The following is a 14,220-nucleotide window of genomic DNA, read 5'->3' on the forward strand; positions in this document are numbered from 1 at the left end:
ATAATGCCATCAAAGATGGCGCCACATTGTGCTGCATAATTCACCTTTTCTAGCTAATTTAGTCAACCCTGCAGCATAGCTTGGCCCTCCAGTGCTGCATCGTACCAGTGACCCTGGGTATGATGCCATCAGATATGTACCTTTTGCAGTGGACGTGTGGTGTGATTTGTTACTTACTTTCCTGTGTCTACACAACAGTTTATAGACTGTGTCACTAAATCAGCACTGCATCGAAACAAACAAATGAAGTTAGCGGAATGATAACTTAAATATATAATGATCACCCTGTACATACAGAGCTGCACTGTACAATGTGACTATGTTCCTCATAATGTAAGTCCAACCCCAAGAAGAAAAGTCTACCAACCACAAACCTAGAAATATAACTTGTTTTAGATTTTCTTTTTTAATTTGAATAAATTTTGAAGCAGTTTCACTGTAGTTATCTCTGACACCATATCACAAAGGTTTAACATATATTCTTCAATGAGTAATTCATACAGCATAAAACACAAAATAATGGGAATCAGGGGGGGCCTTTCCAGGCTTTAAGAACCAATGTTTTTTACTCAGTAATATAAACCAGTTCCAGTCTTCTGATCCGTCTGTCCATGAAACTGTGATATAATTTCTCTCTTACGCTTTTACATTTTAAAACGAAGGCGTCCGCCAAGTCTCTTGTACTCGGAATTAAGATTTAATGTATTTCTTCTCTTTCTACTTGCCAGTCTCTGGACATGCTCGTTCCATCCCCCATCATATCTCATGTAAGAGTTTTTCCAATGCCTGGTTGCGTGGGCGTTTGATGTGTAGCAGTGCTCCAGTTCAGTAAAGCTTTCACATACATAGCAGCAAAGAATTCTCGTCCTCACTCTGGCAGCAGTGGGGCAGCTATTGGATTGGGCTGAAGGGTGTGGCCGGTGCTGCAGTCCCTCGATGTTGCCCTCTCCTCCTCTTTTTGCCATCTCTTTCTTTATCGCTTCTGTTTCTGTTCCTGTTCTCCTTCTTTCCTTGCTCATCCTTTCTCTCTTTCTTTCCTTGTCCTTTCTCTGTTGGAGAGAAAAGTAAAGATGCATGAGACCGCAGGAATCCCCATTGTGGTTTAGAGTGGCGTCATTTTATCGAAATCAATATCTATTTGATGACATCACAGGTGGTGGCATAACAATTCCATTGTTCCCAAAGACATGGCATTTATATTTCTTTTATGAGTAGTCTGTATGGAAAAGTTGAGGCTGCAATACGTACCAGGCACAAACTCCCACCCGCAATGTACTGTTAAACATTTACTTATCATATTGGTAAAATGGAATTTAAAAGAAACAGCGACTGATTTCCTCAATTCTGAAGGGGCCAGTAACGTCACTTATCGGCCCCATCGGAATTATGAGTTCATGGAAACCGCAGGGCTCTTAACCTTCACCCACAGATTTCGGCTGCTGAACACAAAATGAGAAATTACCAGGGGAATCAGACCCGAATTGCCTATTCCGTCTGTAATTCCTCATGTCTTAGTGGACCCTTAGGGCCAATCTAGTAACATACTGGATGTTCATGATCCCCTGGAGTTAGTAGTACCCCCATTGGCAGTAACTCCATGGGTGTGGACAATATGGTCCATTTATTGGGCAACTCATAACGAGGGCCAAAAAATGAACCCAGACTCCTCAATATGCACTGGTGATGTAATGCTGTTGACAACTGCAGCAAACAACAACAAAGGGTAGCAGCAGTTACCCCCGATGGCTATTCAATCTTATGCCATATAAATATTCACTTTTATCACTCTCACAAATTATACCACACTGCCAATTCACAGCTATTCTGTATTAGAATGTATGTTAACGGAAGTTGACAATAAAGTAGAAATACAGTGATGAGGAATCATGACAAACCAATTAATATTGCATTGACAACAATGAAGAAACAATTATGAGGAATTTCAAATTGATGGAATGGAATGGCCGAGGATTCCCTTTATCTGTCCTCTGACTCTAAACCTTTAACATAAACCTAAGGCTACCTTTAACTACGCCTCTTACCCTAAGCCTTGCCTTTATCAAAACCATACTCTAAACCTGTTTTATAACTCTATTAACAACCTATTTTAACGACAAGAATAATATGCATTTGCATTTTAGTTACTGACAATATTTTCTAATTTAAAACAATGGTAATTTTTTCCTCTTTAATAATTTTTTTAATTTAGTTTTTCTCTATTTTCACAAACTACGACAGTACTTGGACGAGGTCTGTTGTAGGACTATTACCAACTATTATTACATTTTTATACTTTGAGGAAATACTATATGCACAACACAGGAAAATTTGGTAAAATGAAAAAGAGGAAACTGCATAATTCAAAAACTATCCCTTTCTTCATTTACATATGTAGTAGTGAATGCATTAAGTGTTTATTTGTCATACTCAAGCACAGTAAAGAAGAGTGAACTGGCCTCTTCATTGCTAATCATTCGTTATTTTAAGACTTAAAAATAAACATGTCGTGCAAATGCAGAGCAGGCATTTTCTAGAGAGTCTGTGCAATACGTTAGTATACAACTGTAATTGCAAAATCTAATAAATACAGTGAGGGAATAGGCAAAAATATGAAAGCTAAAACTTAAAGACTAAGGGCCTCATTTATATGAGTGCCCCACTGCCCTCAGCTTGTCACCACCATGAATAATCCGACCTGTAAAGAAAGGACCCCTGACATGGAAGAAAAGGATCAGTCTGTCATTGAGTTTATACACAGGTCGTACACACCGGGTATCCTGAAGAGCTCTTTGAGCCATTCATCTGGTGTGGGTGGGAAACAACCATTGCAATGCAGTCATTACAACGCACTACCTTAACAACGCAGTCATTACAACACAACATCCTTTACATCGCATGCCATTACAATGCATGTCACTACAACGTATGCCATTACAACGCATGCCACTACAACGCATGCCATTACAACGCATTATAAGGTAAGTAATGGGAAACAGTAATTTTTACCCCTACACTATCCAACCCTTACACTACTGTTGGTATCACTGGAGTGGGAATAGTAATTTTTACCCCTACACTATCCAACACTTACCCTATTGTTGCACTCACTAGAGTGGGAATAGTAATACTTACCCCTACACTATCCAACACTTACCCTATTGTTGCACTCACTGGAGTGGGAATAGTCATTTTTACCCCTACACTATCCAACACTTACACTACTGTTGCCCTAAAAGTATTATGCGTTGTAATGGTATGCGTTTTAATGGAATGCCTTGTCATGGAATGCGTTGTAAGTGTAGTTTCTAAAAATGCCTTGTGATGGCATTCGTTGTAAAATCATGCATTGTAATGGATGTTGCAATAAAAACCACATTGTAAAGGCATGCGTTGTAAAAGTTTGCGTTGTAACGTGTCCTATTCGGTGTGGGTACTAGACTTTGAAACCCATGCAAGGGTATGTAGATTTTGGCTGCAGCAAGTAATTTCACTATCTGCCTATGGTTCTGGATAGTACCTAGGAACAGTGGTCCCAGAAAGTAACAGTGCAATGTAAAAAGTCAAAAAAACATTCAGAACAAAGCATAAAACAAAAGGTATTTGTTGCACACAGTGTTTAATTCACATTGGGCATATGTTTCTTAGTAAGGATGTATTATTGCATGCAACAATGTCCCAAAATGGGAACACGGTGAGGGAGAAAAGGGGGGAAGGGCGGGTATAGGTGCTATAGTGAGGCTAGGGAAAGTGATTGAAAGATACAGTGTCAATCAGCAACACTAAATCACTTAGAACACGTGCAGCTCATTTACATTGAGCCTATTAATCGCAATTTAGCAGAAGCAGTATAAAGCCATGTTATCAACGGTAACCAAGTATGTAATATCTGTAGTTTATGCTGGCTAGGTGATAGAAAGTTGACGTTTCGACCCCTATGAAACTGTAGGCAGTTGTATCCCTTACGTCGGGGTCTTCATCAGGACAGAAAGGTGGGGCTGAGAAGGGGCGTGATCAAAAAGCCTCTGCACAGGGGCTAGGGGCGTGGAAGGGCGCGTTGGCTCCTATGTCGTGAGAGCGACCAAAGCACCTTAATGTACGGGAGACACACAATGTATCCAGAATAATCTGTGCTACTGAAAACGGGCCTCTCGGCTCCTCTGACTCTTCGCGTCTATTCTCCTCGTTAATCTCTTCGTTCTGAATGCGCAAGTTCGAAACGTCGACTTTCTATCACCTAGACCAGCATAAACTACAGATATTACATACTTGGTTACTGTTGATAACATGGCTTTATACTGCTTCTGCTAAATTGCGATTAATAGGCTTGATGTAAATGAGCCGCACGTGTTCTAAGTGATTTACTGTTGCTGATTGACACTGTATCTTTCAATCACTTTCCCTATCCTCACTATAGCACCTATACTCGCTCTTACCCCCTTTTCTCCCTCACCGTGTTCCCGTTTTGGGACATTGTTACATGCAATAACATGTATATATCTTCACTAAGAAACCTATGGCTAGTGTGAATTAAACACTGTGTGCAATAAATACCTTTTGTTTTATGCTTTGTTCTGAATGTTTTTTTGACTTTTTACATTGCACTGTTACTTTCTGGGACCACTGTTCCTACGTACTGCTAACTACCCAGGTCCCAAACACTAGTTTTGGGTTTACCCTTCTTAGGTAATTATGGTTCTGGAGAGTCAGTGTGCGTAAATCAACTGTGCTGTGTAAAATGGCCAAGTGTGGCAATGGGGAAATACACATGCACGTAACTCTCTACAGTTTAACCCAGACAACTTTCCAGTATTAGTGTAGCATAACACGTGGAGCAATCCACATTCCCCCACAGCATATCTCCCTCAACTAGGGTGTCCAAATAGCTTTGCGCTGTATAACTTCTATGCGGCCCCATGTCAGTCATTTAGACAGTGAAATATTCCTATTTCTGGCTGGACCAGTCATCTAGGGAGCATTCCGTCCTCAGTACAGTCTGCCAAAATATTCTGGATGCACATCGATAAGAACTCCATATGGAACAGAGAAAACCCTCGGTTTATGTGCCATAGTGCAAGACATTTCCTTTTCCTATGTATATCAATCAGCACTAGGCCTCTGCAGCTGCTGAGGCAATGAATCAATTGTCTGTGCTTACAACTGTTTGAGTCATCTAATCCATAGTAGTATGCTTTCAAACATTCAAAGCATTTAGGTAGGCCATCATGCATCATGTAATCTACAGAGAAGTTTCCCTGCAAAACCATCCTGTCCTAAAAAATGGGTCACCGACTATCTGTACTCTGGCATTATGCCAAACAAGGGCCTGTCTATGCACTAATTGGTTTAACCTGAAGTGTTTGTGTGCTGTCCTCCAGTCAATGAGCACAGTTGTGACACTCAAGTTGTCCAAGGTTGGTGTAACAGACTTGTGGGTATACATGGGAGCTTTATCTGGGGGAATCGGAAAATGAACCATTCTGTACCCACCCATGTCAGAACCTCACTCTGTTGGTGCAAAAATGAGGACATCTGTATAGATGATGTGCAATACAATATATCTCCTATGGAGCACTTGCAGTACCCCAAAAATAGCATGGGCCCACAGATTGGAGGGTTTGAGGTGGGGTTCCTTCCATTCCACACGCACACGAACTGATGTCGGAGTCAAGTTGGGTCAGTCATTTCCTTTGGGTCCGTATTAGCAAATACCAAAAATTTAGATGAACCTCTGTTCCACCATCAGATTAACTATTTGCTCCCATCCAACAGTGACAGGTTCAAATGGGATGATGTCTCAAATTTGTTTCTGAATCTAGGCATTTGATAATGTATATGCCAAGGTATATGCATCCAGGTGAAATTCTCTTAAGCTGGCCTTGGCGATGGAATGGGACATGGGTAGGGCTTCACATTTGCTCCAATTCATTTTCTATAAAATAAAACTGGGCAAAGAACTAAAACATGGATATTATGGCTGAGAACAAAAAGTTGGGTTTGGAAAGCATCAGCAACATGTGATTGTTATCTAAACATTAGGGGTGGGCGGAACCCGCTGAGTTTTACACAGAATTCTGCAGAGTTACATAAAAACTCTGCGAGATTACGAAGAGTTCCCCCCAGCCCTACGAATATATATAGGGGCATTAGTAGCTCGCAGGGACAAACGGCTATAATGGAACTGAATAAATAACACAATTTTTCGCCTAAGATTGAGAGCCTTGACCTATATGCTTAACACCCTCAAGTAATGACCTGACCTGTCCCTACCAATCTTAACTTGACCCTTCACACCAGCTCCCTGCTCAACTTGATGGCTCGGCTGAAGGCCCTCACCTGCTCACGATCCGAAGTCTCTCCATTGCTGGAGGCTTGTAACCTTGGAAGCAAGGTTGATTTATAACTTCCATCAGATACTATCCCAGTTGCTGTGTCACAACGTGGGTCATATCAGCATAGGTGTTCAGATTATCATTATCCAGTCAGCCTAAAGTTTTACTGAGAGAGCGGACAGATGTCGGGTCAGCAGAGCATGTGTAATAGGGGATAATTCCAAAGGGGCTCCTAGGTTTCATGATTTCCGGGGTTAAAGGATCAAATCACCACTATTGTTCCACCAATGGTATCATAGGCCTCAATAAACTGTCTGCATCCAGTGCTGAGCATGAGCATCGCTGGACCACCAGGTTGCCAAGTTCACTGGTTCGGGCAAGAGTGCAGAGCCATCTTCTCCAGTGTCTGCTGCTATCTGCTATCTCCCAGCGAGTGGGGGACCTCAGCGGAGTGCCTGACTGATCCTCCAGACCCTTGTCAGGGCTCGCCTACCATGGGGAGATGTTGAATGTTGCGGGCCTTTCTGTGTGCTCCTTGGCTCCCCTTTGTCTTTTAATTTCTACTGTCAGAGTATCACTATCCAATCTATATGTAATGCTAATCCTTCCCTGCGTACTCAAGCAACAGTAGCAAACATTGAAATGAGACCCGTAGAAAGCTTAAAAGGCTCTTATATATGGTTTGGCCAAGCATAGTTCATCTCCAGATACAAAGTCAATGAGGAATAAACTTGAAGCATTCTCTCTTTGTCAAGAGTCCTAACTCAAGACGAATGTGCTAAGAAAACGGTTTAAGGCCCTGTTTATTTCTCAAATTTGCACAGTAAAAATCTGTCTTCCAGTGAACGTTTGCTTAAATTGCTTGAATGCTATATTATTATAGTTAACGTGAAGGATCTGTTTATTGCCAATAAAGAATATTCTGAAAGCTCTATCAAAGCTATAATGACAGCGTCTTCCTTTTTTAACCCTCCAAAATGCATGTTTGGCATGGCATATTGAATTATGTCCTGCTACACTGGTCTGACTGGCATTTAATGCCTTTTCCCCGAGCTGCTATCTTCAACAGGAGACAAGGACCTACTATGAAATAAAACGCATCTAATAAACTCATACAGAATGATATTACAAAATTCCACCCATGTAGAACAAATGTTTTAAATTGACCAGGGAGAAGTATAAAGCGATCCAAAGGATTGCTGGAGTCGAGAACATGCGCCAACTATCATATTCCACTTCTGAGGGCTATCCTGTTTGTTAAATGCCATCTCCCTCATTCAAGGCTTGTGCCACAGCAAAGGTTTCTCATGATAGTAAGGACATTTAACAAACATATAGCCCATAGAGCGGTTCCAACAGCCCACCCAGTGAGGGTGCATGTTTTGAATTAAACAGAGCGAAACTTAACAAACAAGGAACATTGGAAAGTTGGGCAGAGGCCCTACACTAGCTATTATCCCCCTCTGCCAAGCCACTGTCGTCAGCTGTCTTCAAGCAGACTCCCAATATTCCAATATTATAATATGTGGTCGGGGTTTGTCATCTCGTGTAGCATTTGCATTCGTTTGATCGGTGTTTTATGTTCCACTGCTGACATTACTTCCTGTGATTTCTCCAGCATGCAGTTTTATTGTTCTATGCACAGTGTGCATACTTTGTCTGGCCTCTGCATGTCCTTTGACTTCACCATGGTATTAGTTTTGTGAAATGTTTGTAAAGGAGGCAGATATGTAAATCTAGTCCTGGTGTACTTGTGCATTCCTTGATTCTTTACCTTTGCACTCATTTTGTTGTATGTTATAAAAGTAAGAAAATGTGTAGAGTCTTATCATGGTGCGAATGTGCATTTTTCATCCTTTTACTTCTTCACTTGTTCTGTGATGTGTTTGCAAAGGAAAGAGATATGTTGGGTCTTGTCTCGCACGACCTGATGCCTCGTTGATTAAAAGGAGCTCTAAGTAGTGCCCACCTTGCTCTCAGTAGAGCAGGTCACAACCATGTTATGTGAATAATATTTATTTTCTTCCCCAGAGTGACACAATCTGCAGCAAGCCTTTTCAGTGATCTGGATCCATGGCACACTGTAGGCCTGACCTGGAAGAAGGCCAAAGCAGTACCTCATAAAGTAAACTTTTAAGTGCCTGGACCACTCGGCCTACAGGTAAGGCTGGTGCTTAAGTAGTTTGTACTCATTTAAGACCATCCAGACGTGAGATCTGGAGGATAAGTTCTCTGTAGTATCTTCATGTAAGATAAATACTGTTCTCCTGTATCTTGTAAATAGCTGCTCAGCCAGTGTGAGAGTTCCATATGGAATGTTGATGTGACTGGAATGTTGGAGGTTGGTGTGGTGTGAGACAGTTGAGAGGATGGGCTGAGCAGCTAGCAGGCTGCTCCTGGTGGGGCTATTCTATGGACTTAATCAACTTAATAAATACACTTAAGATCTATCCTAGCTACGTCTGCTGTGTCACATCAACCTATAGAACCAGGACACCTCAATTGGCGACGAGTTGGACTAAAGAAACCGTGCGTGTAACCTAAAAAGACTGGTGTGTAACTAAACTGATGTGACTTGAAGAAATTTTACTTAAAGAAAAGAAAATCCTCATTTGGCGATTCTATCTGGCAAGGTGAGCCCCCCCACTGACCACAACACCGGTCGCCCATACCTTTGTGTGCCAGGTGGAGTGAGGAGTGGAGCTTAGTTTTGTTTCCCTCAAGTGTCCGTTTTTTCTATTCATCGTTCGGGCAGTGAGTCTTTCAACCCTAGTCACTGGACACTCGTCACCAGTTTCTCTTCAATGTGTCCCTTCAGTTTCAACGTTTGGGGATAGTTGTTCATTTCATGTCACCGGACACTCTACATCCGGACTGTGGTTCTAATTCCTGCGGTGAGTTGTTTCCCTAGTACCACGTTTCATCTCCATCTTCTATAGGGATGTTGTCTTCTTCAAAGTACTTTGGTCTGCTGTCAAGTACTCGGTTTCTGTTGGCATAGAATCTGTTGCAGAGTACCATTTTGCACGTTTTCAAGATCTGTTTTCATACGATTAGCTTGTTGTGTTGTTTTGCAAGTGTTTGCGCACATTCAGAAAACGTCGTGAATTCTAAAGTTATGTTATGCTTACGCATTTCCTCGTTTTAGATTTTGTATCCCTGTCTTGGGATGGGAGTGGGTTCTCAGTCCCATTTCCCCTCGTCACAGATAGATTTCCCTGTCTAGGGATGGGAGTGGGTTTTAGTCCCATGATCCCACATTCACAGTTATTTTTGGGATGGGTTTCAGCCCCATTTCCAAGTCATTAGTCCCATTTACCCAGTTATGGGGGGGGTGAGAGTTCCATCTATGTTACTTGTAATGGGTGTCAGTCCCATTTACTCAGTTTTGGGGGGGTGAGAGTCCCACTAATTTTAGTAGTAATGGGTGTCAGTCCCTTTTACTCAGTTATAGAGGGTGAGAGTCCCACTTATTAAATTCTTTTTATGGGTGCTAGTGTCTAGGGGGTGTTAGTCCCACCTAGGTCATTGTTAATGGGTGTTAGTCCCATATTCTAAGTGTTTAGGGGGTGTTAGTCCCACCTATTAATTTAGTGATGGGTGTTAGTCCCATATACTTAGGGTTTAGGGGGTGTTAGTCCCACCTAGGTCATTGTTAATGGGTGTTAGTCCCATATACTAAGTGTTTAGGGGGTGCTAGTCCCATCACATAAATTCAGTGTTTAGGGGGTAATAGTCCCACCTACGTTTTAGTGTTGGGTTAATCCCATTTACTACTCAGTGTATAGGGGGAGTTGGGTCCACCTATGTAAGTCGTATTGGGTTCCAATACATTTTATAGTTTGTTTTAGGGATTTTCTCCTTTATGTATCTTATGTGGTGTCTTTTCAATTTCTGGTTGGTAGTTTGATATTATTTTCGTGTTTTATTAAAAGAGGAGGTTGGTGTTAGTGAGTTAGTTTAATGTTTTTTCTATCTTATTATAAGAGGAGGATGGTGATAGTTCATTCTTATCTTTTCATCCTTTTTCTTATCTTTGTCTGCCGTTTATAGTCTGGGTCCCTTTCGTGGTATAGTTTATTTATATTACCCTTGGGCTTTGGACTATTTATCTTTTGTTTATATTTTGTGTATAGTTGCTTTTAATTTTTAGTATTGTTTGTTGTATTCTCAATTGTAAAGAAGGGAGATATTGTAGTATCTTCATGTAAGATAAATACTGTTCTCCTGTATCTTGTAAATAGCTGCTCAGCCAGTGTGAGAGTTCCATATGGAATGTTGATGTGACTGGAATGTTGGAGGTTGGTGTGGTGTGAGACAGTTGAGAGGATGGGCTGAGCAGCTAGCAGGCTGCTCCTGGTGGGGCTATTCTATGGACTTAATCAACTTAATAAATACACTTAAGATCTATCCTAGCTACGTCTGCTGTGTCACATCAACCTATAGAACCAGGACACCTCATTCTCTTTGTCTTTAAGCGCTGACATTTTTTTTATCATGCCATTATTTAGTGTTTTTTAAGGCAATTGGAGATGGGGAACTTTCCCATATTGGTCGAACACCCAGATCGTCAATGGCCAGGTCTAGGTACTGACAAGAGGGGGCGTCTTTGCTTGTTTGTATTTCCTGCCAGAGCTCTTCACACAATTGGTTTGCAGGGGAGGACATTATTCTAGTCAATATTTTTACGTAAGCCTCTTTTCGTGCTATTAATAGGGTTGGAAGCCAAACTCTTGCCTCATGTGAGATGGCGAAGTGTTAGGAGGGAGACGGGAGATGAAAGAGTGATTTAAATATCTTCGAGGTAGATCGAATTTAGGATTCATGCATCTCTACCTCGGCGGGATTTACTTTCATAAGAAATACTCGGGGTAAGTTTTGCTGCTATCATCTTCAGCAGTGGCAGATAGCTTGGGCCATCCAGTGAACTTTGTAAAGTGTGGAAAGCAAGGAGCAGGATGTTGCCTTTCCTCAGCAGATCAATCCTGAGCTGGTGGAAGGAGCCCCTATCATCAAACAGAACTCCTAGGCATCTGTAAGTTTTTGCCGGCTACAGTTGTTGGCCTTGCGAGTGCCATTTGTGTCGTTCCTGGATTCTGCAGCTCACTTCTATGACCTTGGTTTTCTTCAGGTTTGTTGTCATATAATTGACGGCAGATTATTGAGACTTTTTGTCAGTGAGAGGTTGAAAATCGACTTTTGTCTGGCTGAGGAGGATCACATCGTCAGCGTACAGAATGTTCGAAATGTGCATTTCTCCTAGTTTTAGTGTGTGAGTGTTTACAGCATCCAAGGCAGGGTCAGGTTGGCCAAAACGAGGTTGAACAGATAGGGTGCCTGGATGCAGCCTTGTTATAGGCCCTGGAAGGTTTCTATTTTCCTAGATAGAAAAGAGCTGCCCCCAATTCTCTATCTTGCCCAGTGCCCACATATAGCAGCAGTATTAATTTAAAAAAGTGAGCCGGGATGCCCCAGATTACAAGGCGTTACGCTGCATGCAGTAGAATACTGCCTTAAAGTCTACAAAGCAGAGGTAGGTCAGTTGCTTTTTCAACTTGAGCTTTTTCATTATAACCGATAGAGACAGTATGTTGGTTGCCAAGTGAATCCTGATTGGTTAGGGGGGGACAACATGATTATCTTCCGCCCAAAGCAGCAAATCCACCAGTAGCAGTCCTGCAAAGTGTTTTGGCTCGGTATCTTAGAGGTTGATCAGATGGTATCTTCTGACCAGTGATGATCAACACTCTTGAAAATTGGGGCCATTATGGAACCCTTCCAAGAATCCAGAATGGTTTCTTGCTGCAGAGCAACGTTAAAAACTGTCATCAGGGTTGCCATCCAGAAAGCTGGATTAGATTTGTACAGCGCTTGTGGAAGACCGTTCAAACCCGGGGCCCCTTCTTGTCTGCACTTTTGAATTGAATATTTAGTCTTCAGAGAAAGTAAGTGTGAAGTCACCCGAGCTGGTAGTTGTGGTTGAAATTTTAAGTCCCTGCTCGTGAAAGAGAGGAGTTTTGACCTATGGGGATTGTTGTAAATGTACAGTTAAGAAATTGGCCGCAGTTTCAGTAAGATTTGAACCTGTGGCAGCGGTGGAGGCTCTGTTTTCTTTTTGCTGAGGTGCCATCCTGTGGCCCAGAAATTTTATTTTGTTGTTATTTTCTCCTTCTAGACCATCTTCCGTAAAGTTTTATTTAGACGCTTCCGCATCTCTTAGATTCCTGGGTTACCAGGGTGCCTCTTTGCCAGTATCCAAATCCAGTTGGGATTCTGCTTCGCTGCACAACAAGAGGCAGATGCTTTAATTCTTTTTAGGGCTAATAAGAGCTTTATAGCTTTGTGCGACCTAAGGCTGCTTTAAAATCCTTGATTGCTCAAAAGCTTGTCTGTAAAGAGTAACTACTTAGAGATTGAGTTGAGATGATCATTACTTAAGCAGTGCCTAGCAAATGCTACAGCTCTTTCTCTAATAAGACCTATTGTGTCTTATGACCAGCAGACTTCCTATAGTTTGTTGTTTCAAGCACCCCCGGCAGGGAGGTTGCCTTCTGGTGGAAGAGACATTATGCGTTTCTTTCTATACTTTGTTGCCCGTAATCACTATCAATCAGTCAACCAATCAATCAATCAATCTGTATAGTGTGGTTTATCACCCCAGGGTGGGGGAATCTAGACACTGAGGAATGGTGAGCCTCAGTTAAAGAGACAGGTCATGATTACCTTCCTGAAGTTGGTGAGTGAACTGGAGACACAGGAAAGTGGAATGTCGTTCCATGGTCTGGAAGCGAGGCAGGAGAAAGAACGACCTCCACTGCCACTCTACCATGTGCGAGGGTGTGGGAGGCAGATTGGAATTGTCTGGTAGAAGGTCAGGTGGTGGTTGATGTAGGAGGGTCTGGTGTTGTGGAGAGCCGTGTAGGCGTGAGTCAGCAGTTTGAGCTGGCATCTCTTCTGGACGGGGAGCCATTGGAGGCTTCTGAGGTGAGGGGTGATGCTGGTCCATTTGGGGAGGTCGAGGATGAGTCTGGATGAGGCGATTTGTATGGTTTGTAGTCATTTGAAGAGGTGGGTGGTCGTTTCAGCGTAGAGTGTGTTTCCATAGTCCCGTCGGATGGTGACAAGGGCTCGAGTCACTGTTTTCCCGGTGCTGGTGGGAATCCATCTGAATATCTTACAAAGCATGCGGAGGATGTAGAAGGTGGAGGCTACTTATTTGACCTAGCACTTCATGGGGAGATTGCTGTCCAGGATGATGCTGAGGTTGCGGGCGTGGTTGTTGGGAGTGGGTGAGGGCCCAAGTACAGTGGGCCACCATGGGTCACCATTCAGTGTTCTTTCTGAAGATGAGCACTTCCATCTTGTCAGTGTTCAGCTTCAGGCAGTTGGATCTCATCCAGTCAGTGAAGTTGGTCATGGCATTCTGGAAGTTGAATCTGATGGTGTCTTCCTTGAGGGAGACAATGAGTTGGGTGTCATCAGCATATGAAATGATGTTGAGTCTGTGGGTGTGGGCGATGTGGCTAATGGAGTCATGTAGGGTTTGGAGGTGAAGGATGGTAAGCAGATATTCTGTGTGCGTTCTGTCATGAAGGAGGTGACCCACTTAAGAGCTTTTCCACTGGTGCCGATGTCTGGTGATCAGGATGTGTTGGGATACTGTATCGAAGGCTGTTAAAAGGTCGAGGGGGATCAGGGCTGCTGTCTTGCCACAGTCAAATGATGGGTCTGATGTCGTCAGTTGCGGTTATCAAGGTGGTCTCAGTGCTGTGGTCAGAGCAGAAGCCGGACTGGGTGGTGTTGAGTAGGTTGTTTGCTTCCAGGTGGTCTGTAAGCTGGTGATTGATGGCTTTCTCCGGGACCTTGGCTGGTAAGGGATGCAGCGAGATTG

The 14,220-nt window shown here is 42.7% G+C and overlaps 1 protein-coding gene across 2 annotated transcripts in view; it reads right to left on the minus strand.

The window, feature by feature from the left end:
* Nucleotides 1–263: 263 nt before the first annotated feature.
* RSPO1 (R-spondin 1) overlaps nt 264–14,220 on the minus strand; it is a 572,802-nt gene continuing 558,845 nt past the window's right edge. For both annotated transcript variants that reach the window (XM_085647902.1, XM_085647903.1), the window contains one exon: nt 264–1,049. In XM_085647902.1, coding sequence (XP_085504028.1) covers nt 892–1,049 — 158 coding nt within the window. In that variant the 3' untranslated portion in view covers nt 264–891. The remainder of the gene's footprint in view (nt 1,050–14,220) is intronic.

This window comes from Triturus cristatus, chromosome 3_2 (genome assembly GCF_964204655.1).
Source record: "Triturus cristatus chromosome 3_2, aTriCri1.1, whole genome shotgun sequence".
NCBI lineage: Eukaryota > Metazoa > Chordata > Amphibia > Caudata > Salamandridae > Triturus > Triturus cristatus.